Source organism: Staurois parvus, unplaced genomic scaffold (assembly GCF_062004578.1).
Source record: "Staurois parvus isolate SC_StPar_1 unplaced genomic scaffold, SC_StPar_1.0 ptg001094l, whole genome shotgun sequence".
NCBI lineage: Eukaryota > Metazoa > Chordata > Amphibia > Anura > Ranidae > Staurois > Staurois parvus.
This window is the reverse complement of record NW_028318890.1, coordinates 113895-135950: the sequence shown is the minus strand read 5'-3', so window position 1 is coordinate 135950 and position 22056 is coordinate 113895. Positions and strand designations below refer to the sequence as shown.

The 22056-nt window shown below is 51.4% G+C and overlaps 1 protein-coding gene across 4 annotated transcripts in view; it reads right to left on the bottom strand.

The window, feature by feature from the left end:
* Positions 1-1024: 1024 nt before the first annotated feature.
* SEMA4A (semaphorin 4A) overlaps positions 1025-22056 on the bottom strand; it is an 82494-nt gene continuing 61462 nt past the window's right edge. For all 4 annotated transcript variants that reach the window (XM_089658784.1, XM_089658783.1, XM_089658786.1 and 1 more), the window contains exons 3-13: positions 20851-21011; positions 20339-20398; positions 20149-20247; positions 19808-19919; positions 17916-18032; positions 16592-16722; positions 14773-14945; positions 10606-10756; positions 9354-9543; positions 3510-3631; positions 1025-1353 (exon numbers count right to left, since the gene is read on the bottom strand). In XM_089658784.1, coding sequence (XP_089514910.1) covers positions 1186-1353; positions 3510-3631; positions 9354-9543; positions 10606-10756; positions 14773-14945; positions 16592-16722; positions 17916-18032; positions 19808-19919; positions 20149-20247; positions 20339-20398; positions 20851-21011 — 1484 coding nt within the window. In that variant the 3' untranslated portion in view covers positions 1025-1185. The remainder of the gene's footprint in view (positions 1354-3509; positions 3632-9353; positions 9544-10605; positions 10757-14772; positions 14946-16591; positions 16723-17915; positions 18033-19807; positions 19920-20148; positions 20248-20338; positions 20399-20850; positions 21012-22056) is intronic.

The window sequence follows — 22056 nt, the reverse complement described above, 5'->3', positions numbered from 1 at the left end:
TTTTTGTTAATTCAAATCCTTTTTTTTTGTTAATTCAAATCCTTTTTTTTTTCTTTTTTTTTAATTAAAATCCTTTTGTTATTAAAATCTTTTTTTTATTAAAATCCTTTTTTTCTAATTAAAATCCTTTATATATCTATATCTATATCTATATCTATATATATATATATATATATATATACTCATTCAAATCCTTTTTTGTTAATTCAAATCCTTTTTTTTTTCCTTTTTTTTATTAAAATCTTTTTTTTTATTAAAATCCTTTTTCTTTTTTTTAATTAAATTCCTTTTTTTCTAATTAAAATCCTTATATATATATATATATATATATATATATATATATATATATATATATACTCATTCAAATCCTTTTTTTTGTTAATTCAAATCCTTTTTTTTTTCTTTTTTACTTTTAATTAATTCAAATCCTTTTTTTTTTCCTTTTTTTTTATTAAAATCTTTTTTTTATTAAAATCCTTTTTCTTTTTTTTAATTAAATTCCTTTTTTTCTAATTAAAATCCTTTTTTTTTTTTTTCTTCAAATTAAAATCCTTTGAGTGTATGTATGTGTGTATATATATATATATATATATATATATATATATATATTTATTCAAACCCTTTTTTTTTGTTAATTCAAATCCTTTTTTTTTGTTAATTCAAATCCTTTTTTTTTTCTTTTTTTTTAATTAAAATCCTTTTGTTATTAAAATCTTTTTTTTATTAAAATCCTTTTTTTCTAATTGAAATCCTTTATATATCTATATCTATATATATATATATATATATATATATATATATATATACTCATTCAAATCCTTTTTGTTAATTCAAATCCTTTTTTTTTTCCTTTTTTTTATTAAAATCTTTTTTTTTATTAAAATCCTTTTTCTTTTTTTAATTAAATTCCTTTTTTTCTAATTAAAATCCTTTTATATATATTTATATATATATATATATATATATATATATATATATATATATATATATATATATATATATACTCATTCAAATCCTTTTTTTTTTTTTTTTTTTAAATTAAGATCCTTTTTTCTATTTTTTTTCTTAAATTAAAATCCTTTTTTCTTTTCTTTTTTTTCGTTTGACCCGCCGGTTGGCTACGTGGCGTGGTCCGGCGCAGGCCTCTCGGCTTTTTGGTTGCGTTCATTAGGGGCGGTGCTGTACTTACGCCGTGTTGGGATTGGTCGGAAGGCTCTGACATTGGTTGGCGTTCTTGTTCCAGGCGCAGTACGGGTCCCGGGACAGGATACACTCCAAGCAGCTCCTGTAGACGCTGCAGTTGGCAACGGGGACCTGGAGGATGCCGGCCGTCGTGCCCACGTACAGGATCCTCTGCAAGACGAGGGGAAAGTCACCAACATTGGACCGCATACACACAGATTTGGGGTTTCAATGGACCCCCCTTCCCCCAACCTGCCCCCCCTCACCCCGGGTCACCCATTCTAGAAAGGAAATCAAATATTTGTTTTAAGTCACTTTGTGAACTTGCTTGTGGGTGGGAAGGGCTGTGTGGGGGGAGGGGTCTTCATAGGCTGACAACACCCAGCCACTTCCTCTCCATGGGCAGCAGCGTTGTCAGCCTGCAACAGGAAGTGCCGCCACAGGCAGGATCGCGACGAATAACAACTTTTCCCGCATAAGTCTTTTTTTTTTGTGAGTCTGCAGTCTGTATCCGGCCCGACACGATTCCGGCCCCCTGAGAGATGGATTTGGGGTTTCCATGTACCTCACTCACACTTTTATGGCATTAATTTGGGCCACTTCGGTGGGCAGGGCCGTCTTAATAGCATCATGGGCCCCTGGGCAAAGTAATGCACTGGGGGCCCCTACCAGCCTCCTGCCCCAGTTTACACTCCGACTCTCAAGAATGAAAGTATAAATTGTGTCGTTCCAACAACTATCGATTTATTAGGACTTTCAATAAAATTGACTTTAAATAATAAGAAAATATGGAACGGGGGGATCAGGAGGGAGCAGTGCGGGGGGAGTCAGGAGGGCGCGGGGCGGGGGGGAGTCAGGAGGGCGCGGGGGAGTCAGGAGGGAGCGGGGCGGGGGGGGAGTCAGGAGGGCGCGGGGGAGTCAGGAGGGAGCGGGGCGGGGGGGGAGTCAGGAGGGCGCGGGGGAGTCAGGAGGGAGCGGGGCGGGGGGGAGTCAGGAGGGCACAGTGCGGGGATCAGGAGGACACAGTATGGGGGGAGGAGTCAGGAGGGCACAGTGCGGGGATCAGGAGGGAACAGTACGGGGGGGGGGGGAGTCAGGAGGGCACAGTGCGGGAGAGTCAGGAGGGCACAGTGCGGGAGAGTCAGGAGGGCACAGTGCGGGAGAGTCAGGCAGGCACAGTGCGCGGAGAGTCAGAAGGGCGCAGTACAGAGATCAGGAGGGCACAGTACGGGGGGAGGAGTCAGGAGGGCACAGTGCGGGGATCAGGAGGGCACAGTACGGGGGGGAGTCAGGAGGGCACAGTGCGGGGATCAGGAGGGCACAGTACGGGGATCAGGAGGGCACAGTACGGGGATCAGGAGGGCACAGTACGGGGGGAGGAGTCAGGAGGGCACAGTACGGGGGGGAGTCAGGAGGGCACAGTATGGGGGGAAGGAGTCAGGAGGGCACAGTATGGGGGGAGGAGTCAGGAGGGCACAGTACAGGGATCAGGAGGGCACAGTACGGGGGGAGGAGTCAGGAGGGCACAGTGTGGGGAGAGTCAGGAGGGCACAAGACGGGGGGAGGAGTCAGGAGGGCACAGTACGGGGGGAGTCAGGAGAGTGCAGTACAGGGATCAGTAGGGCACAGTGCGGAGGGAGGAGTTGGGAGGGCACAGTGCGGGGATCTGGAAGGCACAGTATAGGGATCAGGAGGGCACAGTACAGGGGGAGGAGTCAGGAGGGCACAGTACGGGGGAGGAGTTAGGAGGGCACAGTACGGGGGGAGGAGTCAGGAGGGCACAGTACGGGGGGAGGAGTCAGGAGGGCACAGTACAGGTTCTGGGATGCTGCCAGAGCCTAGTAAATAGTGTGACTATCCCTGCACATCCGGGACAGTTGGCCAGTATGATGTAGGATTCTCATGGGGCCCGCGGGGCCCCGGACCTTAGGACATCCCTCTCCATGGGACATTCATCAATTCTCGGCCTTAATGGTCACCTGGAGGCTGGTGGGGTCCCGGCTCAGTGAGAACAAACTCTCCTGATGACCATTTTTCGGCAGATGCCAATGTGCACCAAGACCCCCAAGTCCCCTCCACCGACCCCCGAACCCGCAAGCTGATAATACGATCGTTCTCTGGAATCCGGGATCAGATTCTGGAGCATTTGGGTCATGTGATCTCACGGATAATGGATTACAATTTAGAAGGTTTTATTTTCGGCTTTTACTGGATCTTCTGCATACCAATCCCTCCCCCCCCCCGGGTCACTCGCTGTGTTTCCAGACACCCAAAGCTCCTCCTGATTTGGCGCGAGCCGGAAGTCGCTCTTTTTTTGGGGGTCTCACCTTGTTTGGCACCATCAGAAGAGTCTCGATGGGATTCGGCTCTCGCAGCAATCTCAGCTCTTCGATGATATGCGACGTCGTGCCGTCCTTGTCAAGAACGACTTTGTGCAACGCGCCCGTACCTGCGAGATCCAAGAGGAACAATCAGGGACTGTCGGGGGGGGGGGGGGGAAGGGGGTATTTTTTTTTCTTTTGCATTAAAGGAAAATAATAAAATACTTATGAACGATCGCAGTATTTGACCCCCTTGTTCTCTAACGTGCCTGCCGTCTCATTTACTTCTATGCTGTGAATAGCCCGGGGACCGTTACTTTGTTCAGCACACACACACTAACTCGCGATTGGCTGGATGTTGGCGCCAGGAGTACAAGTCCCTGCCCCACTCCTCTGCTGCTAGAACAGTGACCTCCTACCCCGCCGCTGAGGCTGTACCCCACTCCATGCCAGAGGCCTCCTCCTGACATTCCCCGAAGGAAAGAATGTCCCACAGCGAGGTGCTGTGCTTTATGGCTGGTACTTGGGCAAGTGCCACAAACACATCAAAATGACGTACTATACAGGGTCGCCTTGACAGCACATTGTCAATCATATTTAAGGGACGGTCTGCAGTAGTCGCATGTGAAAGCATCATGCAGCCATTAAAGTAAGCCATCTTTACCTAACAGTCTCCCCTCCACCCGGGGGGGTCATTAGTACTCACTAAGATTGGATCTCTGCGGTCACCTCCCCCCTTAGATACACCTCTCCCGTGATTCCCTGGGGGGGGGGGGGTGGCTTCACTCAGGGAACTCTTGGCAAGGCCTTTTGCAACCATCCCTAGCCCCTCCCCACCTCAGTGAGGGTCAGGAAGTCTATAGCTGGTCCTTGAGGGTGCAGGTCCACCACTCCCCGGCCTCCATTTGCTGTCTACATCTCCATAGATGTGAGGCGTTTGGCCCCCATGCCCAACTGCACTAGGGCTCCTCGCAACCCGGCCCCGACTCAGCCGAGACATCACTACAGGCAGGGCTGCTGTTAGAAACCACGGGGCCCCATACATCCAACCTGACAGGCCCCCCCCCCCCCAAAAAGACAGTTTACTATACTTCAGTTATAAATGAACACAGCGATGATCGGTACCAATCGCTCATTGTGTTCATTCAGGAAAGGAAGAGTCTGATAAATGTGACATATTGGACCCTTCCCCCCACTCTCCGTCCTGAAGGATCCTATTGTCCTAGTGCCTGCAGCTGCCGGTGGGAAGGAGAGGAGGGAAGATGGCGGCACTGTGGGGGCACACGTGGGGGGGGGGGGCCTGGGCAGCAGAGGGCAATCATGGGGTGCACAAGAAGGGTGATGAGGGGCAATTACTTGAACCGGTCCCCTGTACAGCTCTCTCTGCAGCAGCTGAAAGCCAGCGGGAGGGAGAGGAGAAGAATTCGGCTTTCAGCTGCTGCAGAGGGAGCCGTACAGGGGATCGGTTCCAGTAATAAGTGTGGGGGGGCTGCGGGTCGGGACTGGGGGGCAAGAGGAGAAGAAGAAGTTGGATTTCAGCTGCTGCAGAGGAAGCTATGCAAGGGACCAGTCCCAGTAATAAGTGTGGGGGGGCTGCGGGTCGGGACTGGGGGGCAGGAGGAGAAGTTGGCTTTCAGCTGCTGCAGAGAAAGCCATGCAAGGGACCGGTCCCAGTAATAAGTGAGGGGGGGCTGTAGGTTGGGACTGGGGGGCGGGAGGGAGAGAAGAAGAAGTCGGCTTTCAGCTGCTGCAGACGGAGCCATACAGGGGATCGCTTGCAGTAATAGGTGTGGAGGGGGCTGCAGATCGGGACTGGGGGGCAGGAAGGAGAGGAGAAGTCGGGTTTCAGCTGCTGCAGAGGGAGCCGTACAGGGGATCGGTTCCAGTAATAAGTGTGGGGGGGCTGCGGGTCGGGACTGGGGGGGTGGAGGGAGAGGAGAAGAAGTCAGCTTTAAGCTGCTGCACAGGGAGCCATACAGGGGACCTGTTCCAGTAATACATGTGGGGGGCTGCAGATCGGGACTGGGGGGCAGGAGGGACTTCCGCTCTCTGCGGCCCCTCGGTCCCGTTCTGCAGTTCCTCGCACCCCACTCGCTGTGGGGATGGCCTCGGTGGCTGGGCAGGGGGGGCCCGAGGGAGGGTACCAGGCGGTGGTGTGGCCCGGACGGGATCGTCCCTCGGTCCGGTTCTGGACCACGATTTGCCATTTAGTGACCACAGTTCAATAACCAGACACTGTTCTGGCACAGAGCCACCTAGCGGCTGACTAGCTAACTGCACCTGCATACATTCTGATGATTAGCAGCAATAACATCTTATGGTCGGCAAACCATTTTACCGCGTTAAACATTTGTAAAAATAAAGATTTTATGCCAACAAAAGTAAAAAATTATAGAACGTTCAACTTTCAAAATGAGAAAAGCAAAAAAAAATTAACCAAAAGCCATAGAGAGCATTGAATATTGCAATATCACGTTTGGCCAGTAGAGGGAAGCACTATAGTCATCGCTGCACTGCTCAATGCCACCAGCAGAGGGAGTAGCATACCAGCGACATCACAATAGCAGCCGCTCTTAGTCACAAATGGAAGCCGGGGGGCGGGCCGAGGGATCATTTCGTGTAATGAGCACCTGTCATGCAATGCGCGGTGCAGCTGCCCAACGCCTAGAAGCAGCACATTTCTGCGGCACCGTGACTACCCTCCTTGGCCATCATTAGAAATTGGACCCCCCCCACCACACACACACATCCTGCCCAGAAAAGAGACTTTAAATACCTTTTGGGTGCAGGCACGGGGATCCCACCAGCTGCGTCTCCCAGCAATTGAAAACCTCCACAGGCCTCACCAATAGGGACTGAGGATAGAGAAGGGACTACCTAAACCATTTTTGGGATCTGCCCCCCCCCCCCCCCCCCCAAAAAAAAATAAAAATTGTAAATACTCCCCACTCAGGCCTCTGTTGCTGAACTGATGGGGCCCTAGAAGTTTCAGTTTTATCACTTGGAGCCTTGACCCCTGAGATTACTATGCATGTACCAAAGGGTATTTAAAGAGTCCCCTCTTTGCCCCCAGGCCCGTGATGGGGCCCAGTAGGGCTAGGATGTGGGGGAAGCAGGCGCCTGCCCCGAGTGCTGTGTTAAGGGGCGGTGCTGAGTTGGCTGCTCGTCCCACTCCTTACTGACAGCAGTGGCTGCAGTGTCACTCCTGTCAGAAGAAGCAGATTTCTCCTTCCTCCAGTCCGCATGGGATGGAAAAGAGCTGGCGCTGCTGGGGAAGGAGGGTAACTGTTTCCTTCTTCCTCCCTCCCCCTGTCATGTCACATGATTGGAGAGAGGTAGGAGACGCTGCCTTCATTTCAGCGAGTACCGATCTGTCAGTACAAGGGGGAAAGGGAGGGGGCAACAACTCAGAAGCAGGGGGACACCAGAGGAAAAGGGAGACTCTACTGGGGACACCAGAGGAAAAGGGAGACTCTACTGGGGACACCAGAGGAAAAGGGGGACTCTACTGGGGACACCAGAGGAAAAGGGGGACTCTACTGGGGACACCAGAGGAAAAGGGGGACTCTACTGGGGACACCAGAGGAAAAGGGGGACTCTACTGGGGACACCAGAGGAAAAGAGGGACTCTACTGGGGACAACTGAGGTAAAGGGGGACTCTACTGGGGACAACTGAGGTAAAGGGGGACTCTACTGGGGACACCAGAGGAAAAGGGGGACTCTACTGGGGACACCAGAGGAAAAGGGGGACTCTACTGGGGACACCAGAGGAAAAGGGGGACTCTACTGGGGACACCAGAGGTAAAGGGGGACTCTACTGGGGACACCAGAGGTAAAGGGGGACTCTACTGGGGACACCAGAGGAAAAGGAGGACTCTACTGGGGACACCAGAGGAAAAGGGGGACTCTACTGGGGACACCAGAGGAAAAGGGGGACTCTACTGGGAACACCAGAGGAAAAGGGGGACTCTACTGGGGACACCAGAGGAAAAGGGGGACTCTACTGGGGACACCAGAGGAAAAGGGGGACTCTACTGGGGACACCAGAGGTAAAGGGGGACTCTACTGGGGACACCAGAGGTAAAGGGGGACTCTACTGGGGACACCAGAGGTAAAGGGGGACTCTACTGGGGACACCAGAGGTAAAGGGGGACTCTACTGGGGACACCAGAGGAAAAGGAGGACTCTACTGGGGACACCAGAGGAAAAGGGGGACTCTACTGGGGACACCAGAGGAAAAGGGGGACTCTACTGGGGACACCAGAGGTAAAGGGGGACTCTACTGGGGACACCAGAGGAAAAGGGGGACTCTACTGGGGACACCAGAGGAAAAGGGGGACTCTACTGGGGACACCAGAGGAAAAGGGGGACTCTACTGGGGACACCAGAGGTAAAGGGGGACTCTACTGGGGACACCAGAGGTAAAGGGGGACTCTACTGGGGACACCAGAGGAAAAGGGGGACTCTACTGGGGACACCAGAGGAAAAGGGGGACTCTACTGGGGACACCAGAGGAAAAGGGGGACTCTACTGGGGACACCAGAGGAAAAGGGGGACTCTACTGGGGACACCAGAGGAAAAGGGGGACTCTACTGGGGACACCAGAGGTAAAGGGGGACTCTACTGGGGACACCAGAGGTAAAGGGGGACTCTACTGGGACACCCGAGTAAAGGGGGACTCTACTGGGACACCCGAGTAAAGGGGGACTCTACTGGGACACCCGAGTAAAGGGGGACTCTACTGGGGACACCAGAGGTAAAGGGGGACTCTACTGGGACACCCGAGTAAAGGGGGACTCTACTGGGACACCCGAGTAAAGGGGGACTCTACTGGGGACACCCGAGTTAAAGGGGGACTCTACTGGGGACACCCGAGTTAAAGGGGGACTCTACTGGGGACACCCGAGTTAAAGGGGGACTCTACTGCTATCCCCACAGCTATCTCCTCCTGTACCACCATCCCCTCCCTCCTAGATTGTAAGCTCCAAAGAGCAGGGCCCTCGATCCCCTCATGTTTTGCATTGTATTGGTATTGTTCTGTCACATGTTCTGTCCCCCTTTGTAATGTACAGCGCTGAGCCAACTATCGGGGCTTTATAAATACTGTATAATAATAATAATAATAATACTGGGGACACCCAAGGTAAAGGGGGACTCTACTGGGGACACCTAAGGTAAAGGGGGACTCTACTGGGACACCTGAGTAAAGGGGGACTCTACTGGGGATACCTGAGTAAAGGGGGACTCTACTGGGGATACCTGAGTAAAGGGGGACTCTATTGGGGATACCTGAGTAAAGGGGGACTCTACTGGGGACTCCACCTGATGAAAGGGGGGGGGCACCATTAGCCATCTTCGCTGATCTTGTCCTGGCACTGGGGCCCAGGCTGGCACAGAAGGGCCAGGTCTACCCCTCTATTGGCGGTCCTGGCTACCCCCAGTACTGGATGGGTTATTTTAGCTATGCCATTAGAGGGGTTATGTCTTTTGGACAGGAATGAATGGTCATGGAAATGCTGAGGAGGACCAGCAGAGGGCATCATAACCATTTGCTGCACTGGAATAAGGACCAATACAATACCACATGTGACCAGCAGATGGCAGCATCAAACACTGCAGGGTCACTGCAATACCCAGTGAGACCAGCAGAGGGCAGCAGGGCAGATATGAAAAAATCCCTGTAATGTCAGAGGACCAGAGGGGGCAGCATTGCAACAGATTACTGTGTGTAATGTAATATGGTAGGTACTACTGCAATACCACACGTGACCAGAAGATGGAAGCATGTGTAGCACTATGCAACCAGCAGGGGGCAGCATTATAAACGTGAGAAAGCTCCGAGTGCTTACTTGTCCCCAGGAACATGATGGTGTAGTTGTCTCCGGATAGTGCAGGTACAGAATCTATGGCAATGCGGTTGTAGCTGACACTCTGTTGGATCAGCAGGGGGCGCTTGCTGTCGGGGAAAACCTTGTCGTCCATCAGGAAATGGTCTTTCATGAAATTGAGGTCCGTGTCCGAGAATTTCCCCGACGAACACTGAAAAGGGAAAGGGAAAGGTTGTCATATAACTGCGAAAACAGTGCGACACCGCCACCTTGGGGTTGCCTACGACACCGCCACCTTGGGGTTGCCTACGACACCGCCACCTTGGGGTTGCCTACGACACCGCCACTTTGGGGTTGCCTACGACACCGCCACTTTGGGGTTGCCTACGACACCGCCATCTTGGGATTGCCTACGACACCGCCACCTTGGGATTGCCTACGACACCGATATCTTGGGGCTGCCTAAAACAGTGCGACGCCACCTTGGGGTTTCCTACGACGCCGCCACCTTGGGGTTGCATACGACGCCGCCACCTTGGGGTTGCCTACGACGCCGCCACCTTGGGGTTGCCTACGACGCCGCCACCTTGGGGTTGCCTACGACGCCGCCACCTTGGGGTTGCCTACGACACCGACACCTTGGGGTTGCCTACGACACCGCCATCTTGGAATTGCCTACGACACAGCCACTTTGGGGTTGCCTACGACACCGCCATCTTGGGATTGCCTACGACACCGCCATCTTGGGATTGCCTACGACACCGACATCTTGGGATTGCCTACGACACCGACATCTTGGGGCTGCCTAAAACAGTGCGACGCCACCTTGGGGTTTCCTACGACGCCGCCACCTTGGGGTTTCCTACGACGCCGCCACCATGGGGTTGCCTACGACGACGCCACTTTGGGGTTGCCTACGACGACGCCACCTTGGGATTGCCTACGACACCGCCATCTTGGGGTTGCCTAAAACAGTGCGACGACGCCACCTTGGGGTTGCCTACGACGACGCCACCTTGGGGTTGCCTACGACGACGCCACCTTGGGGTTGCCTACGACGACGCCACCTTGGGGTTGCCTACGACGACGCCACCTTGGGGTTGCCTAAAACAGTGCGACACTGCCACCGTGTGGCTGCTTAGGGTACTAGAGCCTAGAAACACCAATGCAGTCGCTAGGTAATCTGGTGGTGCGGTGGCTCGGTGGTGGCGCGGTGGTGGTGCGGTGGTGGCTGCGGCTCGGTGGCGGCGCGGTGGTGGTGCGATGTACTCACACTGCCCGGACGAGGGTTGGACACGGGTCCCGTGTATCTGGTCCACTTCGAGCTCTCTTTGTTTTGTTCCTTGTAGTTGCCGTTGAAAGCCGCCTCGATGTCTGCGAGCTTGAAGGAGCAAATGGCGGAACTGTTGGAGCCGCCCGACTGCCTGTGGGGACGAAAGGAGAGGGTCACATGACTTTGCAGCCTATAGAAAGCTCCTAAAAACCTGGGGGTGGAGCAAAAAAAAAGGATTGAATAACAACACTGGCCGAACAGCTAAATACCCCGGAGACTCCCCGTGTGGTCTACCACACCAAGGGGTGCAAATCTGCTGCTGAGTACCATAAGGAGGGCGACAACACTCATCCCTGGTTGTTCTTGGCCACAGCTCCACCCCTTCTTGGCCACAGCTCCACCCCTTTTTATTCTTGGTCACTCCCCCCCAATGACTGTTCTTGGTCACTGTCCCATGTCTCTGCTTGTTCTTGCCACTGCTCCACCCCTTCTTGTTCTTGGCCTCCGCTCCATCCCTTCTTCATCCTGGCCACCGCTCCACCCCAGCTTCGTCTTGGCCTCCGCTCCACCCCAGCTTCGTCTTGGCCTCCGCTCCACCCCAGCTTCGTCTTGCCCTCCGCTCCACCCCAGCTTCGTCTTGCCCTCCGCTCCACCCCAGCTTCGTCTTGCCCTCCGCTCCACCCCAGCTTCGTCTTGCCCTCCGCTCCACCCCAGCTTCGTCTTGCCCTCCGCTCCACCCCAGCTTCGTCTTGCCCTCCGCTCCACCCCATCTTCGTCTTGCCCTCCGCTCCACCCCAGCTTCGTCTTGCCCTCCGCTCCACCCCAGCTTCGTCTTGCCCTCCGCTCCACCCCAGCTTCGTCTTGCCCTCCGCTCCACCCCATCTTCGTCTTGACCTCCGCTCCACCCCATCTTCGTCTTGCCCTCCGCTCCACCCCATCTTCGTCTTGCCCTCCGCTCCACCCCAGCTTCGTCTTGCCCTCCGCTCCACCCCAGCTTCGTCTTGCCCTCCGCTCCACCCCAGCTTCGTCTTGCCCTCCGCTCCACCCCAGCTTCGTCTTGCCCTCCGCTCCACCCCAGCTTCGTCTTGCCCTCCGCTCCACCCCAGCTTCGTCTTGCCCTCCGCTCCACCCCAGCTTCGTCTTGCCCTCCGCTCCACCCCAGCTTCGTCTTGACCTCCGCTCCACCCCATCTTCGTCTTGCCCTCCGCTCCACCCCAGCTTCGTCTTGCCCTCCGCTCCACCCCAGCTTCGTCTTGCCCTCCGCTCCACCCCAGCTTCGTCTTGACCTCCGCTCCACCCCATCTTCGTCTTGCCCTCCGCTCCACCCCAGCTTCGTCTTGCCCTCCGCTCCACCCCAGCTTCGTCTTGGCCTCCACTCCACCCCAGCTTCGTCTTGGCCTCCGCTCCGCCATGTTCCCCTTATGAATGTTCTTGGCAGCTGACACCTTCCCTCCTGTTTGATCTTGTTGACCGTTCTGCAACCTCCCTTTTTCTTAGCCACTGCTCCACCCCTCTGCTTGGTCTGGCTCACGGTTTCCCCTCCCCCACTTGTTTTGGCTGCTGTTCTGCCCCCTTGCATGTTTTTGGCTACTCAAGTTGCTTTCTGTCCAACCCATCTATTTACAGAACAGACAGTGACACAGCAAGCCTGATTTCTGCTTTCAGCTAGTGAGAGGAAAATGAACATAAAAGCTGAAGGGATGATTGCAGAAGACTATATTGTCTGATTGGAAAAAAAAAAAGATATTTCGGGGATCACATAAGTGAGCTAAAGAGAGATTTATTTATTTGTAACATTTATTTTTGGGTTTCTTGTCCCCTTCTGTCAGCGCAGGCCCTTGGAGTGTCCATAATGGCTACATGCTTCTCTGCCACAGTGGGGGAAATGTCTCCCCTTCCTGGGCCGTCCCGCCACCCTCTGCTGACTGATATCGGACATCTTGTTCTTGACGAATGGCGCCTGATGTTACCCGTCCCCACAAATCATCATCGATCCGAATACAGAGAACAAATCCTTCCCGTCCTGATAGAATCGACTTCTTCCCCATGGATTCCTGGACAGCACATTGACTGCATGGAAATATACGGCCCCCCCTCCCCCCCCCGGGCTCCACCGGTGTAATCATTGATCTGATAATGTATGGAGAGCGAGCCGAACACGGAATATAGATCGTCATTACCGAACAATTATATATCCTGAATGTGAAGGAAACATTCAATCCTCATCACAACCAACCCCATACACAGGATCAACCCAGATACCACATCCGGGAGCAGCAGGGGGCGCTCTACACACTACTTATCATCATGAATTCATTCCACATATAAGATATATTATACAGAGTGACATCACCGCCCTCCAGATATAAGATATATTATACAGAGTGACATCACCACCCTCCAGATATAAGATATATTATACAGAGTGACATCACCGCCCTCCAGATATAAGATATATTATACAGAGTGACATCACCGCCCTCCGGATATAAGATATATTATACAGAGTGACATCACCGCCCTCCGGATATAAGATATATTATACAGAGTGACATCACCGCCCTCCAGATATAAGATATATTATACAGAGTGACATCACCGCCCTCCAGATATAAGATATATTATACAGAGTGACATCACCGCCCTCCGGATATAAGATACAATACAGAGTGACATCACCGCCCTCCAGATATAAGATATATTATACAGAGTGACATCACCGCTCTCCAGATATAAGATATATTATACAGAGTGACATCACCGCCCTCCAGATATAAGATATATTATACAGAGTGACATCACCGCCCTCCAGATATAAGATATATTATACAGAGTGACATCACCGCCCTCCAGATATAAGATATATTATACAGAGTGACATCACCGCCCTCCAGATATAAGATATATTATACAGAGTGACATCACCGCCCTCCGGATATAAGATACAATACAGAGTGACATCACCGCCCTCCGGATATAAGATATATTATACAGAGTGACATCACCGCCCTCCGGATATAAGATATATTATACAGAGTGACATCACCGCCCTCCAGATATAAGATATATTATACAGAGTGACATCACCGCCCTCCAGATATAAGATATATTATACAGAGTGACATCACCGCCCTCCGGATATAAGATATATTATACAGAGTGACATCACCTCCCTCCGGATATAAGATATATTATACAGAGTGACATCACCGCCCTCCAGATATAAGATATATTATACAGGAGTGACATCACCGCCCTCCAGATATAAGATATATTATACAGAATGACATCACCGCCCTCCAGATATAAGATATATTATACAGAGTGACATCACCGCCCTCCGGATATAAGATATATTATACAGAGTGACATCACCGCCCTCCAGATATAAGATATATTATACAGAGTGACATCACCGCCCTCCGGATATAAGATATATTATACAGAGTGACATCACCGCCCTCCGGATATAAGATATATTATACAGAGTGACATCACCACCCTCCAGATATAAGATATATTATACAGGAGTGACATCACCGCCCTCCGGATATAAGATATATTATACGGGAGTGACATCACCGCCCTCCGGATATAAGATATATTATACGGGAGTGACATCACCGCCCTCCGGATATAAGATATATTATACAGAGTGACATCACCGCCCTCCAGATATAAGATATATTATACAGAGTGACATCACCGCCCTCCAGATATAAGATATATTATACAGAGTGACATCACCACCCTCCAGATATAAGATATATTATACAGGAGTGACATCACCGCCCTCCAGATATAAGATATATTATACAGAGTGACATCACCGCCCTCCAGATATAAGATATATTATACAGGAGTGACATCACTGCCCTCCGGATATAAGATATATTATACAGAGTGACATCACCGCCCTCCAGATATAAGATATATTATACAGAGTGACATCACCGCCCTCCGGATATAAGATATATTATACAGAGTGACATCACCGCCCTCCAGATATAAGATATATTATACAGAGTGACATCACCGCCCTCCGGATATAAGATATATTATACAGGAGTGACATCACCGCCCTCCAGATATAAGATATATTATACAGAGTGACATCACCGCCCTCCAGATATAAGATATCGATAAAGATCGATCTCCAGTACTCACCATTGCGAGCTGAAGACCCCATAGAAGATGCTGTCTTGGGGGTTCTCGGGGTTCAGTAGCGCTACGTGATGCATGACGTTGAAGGGGAAGTTGTTGGTGTTGGAGCAGACCAGTTGGGCTTTCAGGAAGGTGGTCCATTTCTTCTGTAGGACTTTATCTCCCCCGACGTCATTCTGGGTTATTGCCGAGATAGTAATTAGTCAAACATTACAATACACAGACCCTCCCACTACCGTATCCGGTCTCCTGCCCTCCCTTTCCATACCCGGTCTCTTGCCCTCCTCCTCTATACCCGGTCTCCTGCCCGCCTCCTCCATACCCGGTCTCCCGCCCTCTTCCTCCATACCCGGTCTCCTGCCCGCCTCCTCCATACCCGGTCTCCCGCCCTCCTCCTCCATACCCGGTCTCCCGCCCTCTTCCTCCATACCCGGTCTCCCGCCCTCTTCCTCCATACCCGATCTCCTGCACTCCTCCTCCATACCCAGTCTCCTGCCCTCCTCCTCCATACCCGGCCTCCTGCCCTCCTCCTCCATACCCGGCCTCCTGCACTCCTCCTCCATACCCGGCCTCCTGCACTCCTCCTCCATTCCCGGCCTCCTGCACTCCTCCTCCATTCCCGGCCTCCTGCACTCCTTCTCCATACCCGGTCTCCTGCCCTCTTCCTCCATACCCGGTCTCCTGCCCTCCTCCTCCATACCGGTCTCCCGCCCTCCTCCTCCATACCGGTCTCCTCCCCTCCTCCTCCATATCTGGTCTCCCGCCCTCCTCCTCCATATCTGGTCTCCCGCCCTCCTCCTCCATATCTGGTCTCCTCCCCTCCTCCTCCATATCTGGTCTCCTCCCCTCCTCCTCCATACCTGGTCTCCTCCCCTCCTCCTCCATATCTGGTCTCCCGCCCTCCTCCTCCATATCTGGTCTCCCCCCCTCCTCCATATCTGGTCTCCCGCCCTCCTCCTCCATATCTGGTCTCCCCCCCTCCTCCTCCATATCTGGTCTCCCGCCCTCCTCCTCCATACCCGGTCTCCTCCCCTCCTCCTCCATACCCGGTCCCCTGCCCTCCTCCTCCATACCCGGTCTCCCGCCCTCCTCCTCCATACCCGGTCTCCCGCCCTCCTCCTCCATACCCGGTCTCCCCCCCTCCTCCTCCATATCCGGTCTCCCCCCCTCCTCCTCCATATCCGGTCTCCCCCCCTCCTCCTCCATATCTGGTCTCCTCCCCTCCTCCTCCATATCTGGTCTCCTCCCCTCCTCCTCCATACCGGTCTCCTCCCCTCCTCCTCCATACCGGTCTCCTCCCCTCCGCCTCCATATCTGGTCTCCTCCCCTCCTCCTCCATATCTGGTCTCCCGCCCTCCTCCTCCATATCTGGTCTCCCCCCCTCCTCCTCCATATCTGGTCTCCTCCCCTCCTCCTCCATATCTGGTCTCCTCCCCTCCTCCTCCATATCTGGTCTCCCGCCCTCCTCCTCCATATCTGGTCTCCTCCCCTCCTCCTCCATATCTGGTCTCCTCCCCTCCTCCTCCATACCGGTCTCCCGCCCTCCTCCTCCATACCCGGTCTCCCACCCTCCTCCTCCATACTGGTCTCCAGTCTTCCCCATCAAGTCTCTAGAGCTGGAGGTTTTCTAGGATTCTGACTGGACTGGTGTCATGGCCCCCTAGCACCATAAGCTTGGAAATTGCTGGATCTCAGCCAGAAATTCTAGCTTTCCACTTGTTTTCCCGGCTCACATCCATCAGCTAGTGAACTTCCAATCTGACCAGACGGGATTGTTCGATTATCATCTCGTTCAGTGTGTGTGGGGGGGGGGGGGTCTCACCTTGCACACTCGGGCCACGCGGGGAACCGTCAGCTTGTCGAAGAAGTCAAACTCTTTGCCCGTTTCATCAAAGAAGAAGTAGACTTTCCCATCAGAGGGGATGTAAAAGGATCCGGCGAAGGAGGTGTCGGCTGTGGGAAGAGAACGCACGTCAGGAACCCCAATATGGGAACTGAAAGACGTGAATGGAGGGGGGGTTCCGGAGGAAGCGACTTGGCAGTGAATGACTGCTGAGCGGCTCCTCTCTACTGACCATCAACATAAAGGGGCCCTTCTCTACTGACCATCAACATAAGGGGGCCCTTCTCTACTGACCATCAATATAAGGGGGTCCTTCTCTACTGACCATCAACATAAAGGGGCCCTTCTCTACTGACCATCAACATAAGGGGGCCCTTCTCTACTGACCAACATAAGGGGGCCCGTCCCTACTGACATCAACATAAGGGGGCCCTTCCTGGTCCATCAATATCAGGGGGCCCTTCCTGGTCCATCAATATCAGGGGGCCCTTCCTTGTCCATCAATATCAGGGGGCCCTTCCTTATCCATCAATATCAGGGGGCCCTTACTTATCAATATAAGGGGGCCCTTACTTATCAATATAAGGGGGCCCTTACTTATCAATATAAGGGGGCCCTTTTTTACCAACCATCATTCTAAAGGGGCCCTTCCCTACTGACCATCAACATAACGGGGCCCTTCTCTACTGACCATCAATATAAAAAGGGCCCAATTTTACCAACCATCAATCTAAAGGGGCCCTTTCCTACTGACCATCAATATAAGGAGACCCTTCTCTACTGACCATCAATTTAAGGGGGCCCTTCTCTACTGACAGTCAATATAAGGGGGCCCTTCTCCACTGACAGTCAATATAAGGGGGCCCTTCTCTACTGACCATCAATATAAGGGGGCCCTTCTCTACTGACCATCAATTTAAGGGGGCCCTTCTCTACTGACCATCAATTTAAGGGGGCCCTTCTCTACTGACAGTCAATATAAGGGGGCCCTTCTCCACTGACAGTCAATATAAGGGGGCCCTTCTCTACTGACCATCAATATAAGGGGGCCCTTCTCTACTGACCGTCAATATTAGGGGGCCCTTCTCTACTGACCGTCAATATTAAGGGGCCCTTCTCTACTGACCGTCAATATTAAGGGGCCCTTCTCTACTGACCATCAATATAAGGGGGCCCTTTTTCAGAAAACATTTTGTTGTACGGAGCACACATGCCCAGTGTACTGTTTATGATGGAGATTTTTTCAGGGTTCCTCCATGTGAAAGAGGAGAAAAGAGATTCTCATGTAGAAGAGGAAACTTACAGTGCAGCCACCCCAGAGAGGCGTCCGTCTTTAGTGACGTTCGGCTGCCCAGCGTCCGGTAGATGATGGGCTCATTCCCTATGAAATTATTCATCGTCCCCGTGTACAGCTCACCATCTACAGAGAGAGGAAACAGAGGAGAGGAGAAGAAGGGAGACGGAGAGGAGAAGAGAAGAGGAAGAGAAGAGGAAAAGGAGGAGGAAGAAGGAGAGAAAGAGGAAGAGAAGGGGAAGAGAAAAATAGAGGAAAAGAAAAGGAGGGAAGACGGGGAGAAGAGAAGGAGGAGAAGAGAATAGGAAGAGAAGAACAAGGGAGAGAAGAGAGAGGGAGAAGAGAGGGGGAGAAGAGAGGGGGAGAAGAGAGAGGGAGAAGAGAGGGGGAGAAGAGAGGGGGAGAAGAGAGAGGGAGAAGAGAGGGGGAGAAGAGAGGGGGAGAAGAGAGGGGGAGAAGAGAGGGAGAGAAGAGAGGAAAGGAAGAGAAAGAGAAGGGGAAGAGGAGAGAAGACAGGGAGGAGGAGAAGAAGAGGTAGAGTAGAGGAAGAGAAGAGAATAAGAAGAGAAGAAGAAGAGAGAGAGAGCAGAGAGGGAAAGAATAGAGAAAAAAAAGAGGAAGAGAAGGGGACCAGGAAGAGAAGCGGGAGAAAAGAGGGGGAGAAGGAGGAGGAGAAGAGGTAGAGTAGAGGAAGAGAAGAGAATAGGAAGAGAAGAACCAGAGGGAGTCAAGAGGGAGAGGAGAGAGAAAGAGGAATGAGAGAGAGAGAAAGAGGAGAGAGAAAGGGAAGAGGAAGAGAAGAGGAAGAGGAAGAGAAGGGGAAGAGAAGGGGAAGAGGAAGAGAAGGGGAAGAGAAGAGGAAGAGAAGGGGAAGGGGAAGAGGAAGAGAAAGGGACAGAAGAGGAAGAGAAGGGGAAAAGGAAGAGAAGGGGAAGAGGAAGAGAAGGGGAAGAGGAAGAGAAGGGGAAGAGGAAGAGAAGGGGAAGAGGAAGAGAAGGGAAAGAGGAGAGAAGTGGGAGAAAAGAGGGAGAGAAGAATAGGAGAGTTGAGGAAGAGAAAAGGGAGCGAGAGGAGGAGGGGAAGAACAGGAGAGAAGAGGAAGAGAGGAGGAAAGTGATAGAAGAGAGCAAAAGAGAGAAGAGAAAGAGGAGGTGGAGGGAGATGGGGAGGAGAAAAGGAGAGAAGAGAAAAAGGAAGAGGAAGAAAAGAGGAAGATGGAAAGGAAGAGAAATAGGAAAGTGATAGAAGAGTTGTCAGTATATTTAGTGAATTATTTCACATGGTTCTTATTTTGGTTCAATGTATTTATTAAAAAGAAAAATGGAGAAATAAATTGATCCTGACAGAACCAATGAGATTTCATCTGTGATCTCTGACAAAATAAAACAAGGAATCTGATAGGACAGAGAAGTCTTGTATCGTTAGGAGAGGTTTCTGCTTTTCTGGACACAACTTAGAAGCTGAAAATGATTCTTCTGCAGTTTTTTAGCGGGAGACGGAGCGACACTGTTCATAGCCTGAGCTCAGCCAGGCAACCATGACCTCCAGAGGAACACGGGACACTGCGGCCCAGGCTGAGCTCCTCCTGCCTCTTGCCGCAGCTCCTCCTGCCTCTTGCATGAAGCTCATCACATGCTCCAATTGCAGGCCATCGTTCAGAAGTCCACAGCTACAGCCATCTAGATGTATGAAGGCACGGGGCTTAGACCTGGCTGTTCTCTTACCCTTGCCGAATTTCTGGCCTGCTGAGATGATGGTGGCTTCTTCTGAGGAACATCACTTTTGGGTTCTGGGGGTTAGGACCCGGGTTTTGCTCTGGTTTCTGCTCTCTAACAGTCGCCGGGCATACAGATTGGACTTCACATTACTTGTAAACCTTCGGAGTTCTGGGTTGTACTCACCCACGATGATCTCGGTGTGTTTGTGCTGAGGATCGAAGGGCGACTGTCCTCGTCCATCCAGATTCAGAGTCTCGTTCTTCTGGTTGGTGGACAAGGTGAAGGTGTCCAAATTCTAACACAAAATTCAAGACCACAGACAATGTTTTAGTTGTGGGTCTGCACCCCCACACCCGCCCCGTCATGAGGTATCCCCACCCAGGACCACCCTAACTTCAGAGGAGCTCAGGCCTGGACTGGCCAACCGGGCAACTCTGGCATTTGTTGGAACCAATCGGTGGCTGATTCTGAAGCCTAGGTGGCTCTGGATCGGAGGGGCAATATTTTCTATGGAATCTACTCACCACGTAGGTGCAGGTGGGGCTGAAGGCGTTCGTCCCGCAGATGTAGAGGTGCGTGTCATTGACGGGCTGCAGGACGCGGATGAAGTTATGACATTCGGCCTGCGGGAGGCGCACAAGGGGAACATGATGAGTAAATGAGGACGTATGGTGGTGGCAAGGAGTACAGGGCAGGGGTGGGGGAGGGGGTTACCTCTTTTCGGGCCTTGTTCCGGCAGCTTGCAATCTGCTCTGTTTGGGATGGCCAGGAAACCTGAGAAGAAAAGGGAAACAGTCACTGGGGACATCACATTGAGCCCAGGGGCGGACTGACCATTTGGAAACTTGGGCACTGCCCGAGGGCCTGGGGTCAGTAGGGGGCCCATGAGATGCCCCTGGTACCTTTTTCATAGGCTTTTTTGAGTTTGGGCAAGGACACAGGGGCCCCATGATCCCCAATTGCCCGGGAGCCCCATGAGTTGTCAGTACACCCCTGATTGAGCCCCCTCACTTCCTGGCTGGGGGACTTCCGGCATCATCTAGTCCTTTCCTCCCCGGCCTGACTTTCCCTGAGCCCACCCCTTCCATTCATTGGATTTCAGTTCCTTCAATCGTGGAGGTTTAGCCTCACATGTGGGAAAGAGGATTGTAGGTCTTGGCTGCTTGGGGGGATTATACCGGAGCGGAGGAGGGGGACAGCAAGGGGGGAGGTTGGGTGAAGCTTACCTCTCGGAGAAGCTGCAGATTCCCGGAGTCCCGAATACTCAACTTCAAGATGTGTTCCCTGGCGCCAACATAGACCGTCTCCTTGTTCTCCACCAGAAGGAGCTGATCGTAATTCTGGACACCGAGCCGACTGAAGGAACTCACCGATCTGGCCGGATCACCTGGAGAAGACACCGGAAATATCAGTGATGTCACTCTGTATAATACATCTTATATCTGGAGGGCGGTGATGTCACTCTGTATAATATATCTTATATCTGGAGAGCGGTGATGTCACTCTGTATAATATATCTTATATCCGGAGGGCGGTGATGTCACTCTGTATAATATATCTTATATCCGGAGGGCGGTGATGTCACTCCCGTATAATATATCTTATATCTGGAGGGCGGTGATGTCACTCTGTATAATATATCTTATATCTGGAGGGCGGTGATGTCACTCTGTATAATATATCTTATATCTGGAGGGCGGTGATGTCACTCTGTATAATATATCTTATATCTGGAGGGTGGTGATGTCACTCTGTATAATATATCTTATATCTGGAGGGCGGTGATGTCACTCTGTATAATATATCTTATATCCGGAGGGCGGTGATGTCACTCTGTATAATATATCTTATATCTGGAGGGCGGTGATGTCACTCTGTATAATATATCTTATATCTGGAGGGCGGTGATGTCACTCCTGTATAATATATCTTATATCTGGAGGGCGGTGATGTCACTCTGTATAATATATCTTATATCCGGAGAGCGGTGATGTCACTCTGTATAATATATCTTATATCTGGAGGGCGGTGATGTCACTCCTGTATAATATATCTTATATCCGGAGGGCGGTGATGTCACTCTGTATAATATATCTTATATCTGGAGGGCGGTGATGTCACTCTGTATAATATATCTTATATCTGGAGGGCGGTGATGTCACTCTGTATAATATATCTTATATCTGAAGAGCGGTGATGTCACTCCTGTATAATATATCTTATATCTGGAGGGCGGTGATGTCACTCTGTATAATATATCTTATATCTGGAGGGCGGTGATGTCACTCTGTATAATATATCTTATATCTGGAGGGCGGTGATGTCACTCTGTATAATATATCTTATATCTGGAGGGCGGTGATGTCACTCTGTATAATATATCTTATATCCGGAGGGCGGTGATGTCACTCCTGTATAATATATCTTATATC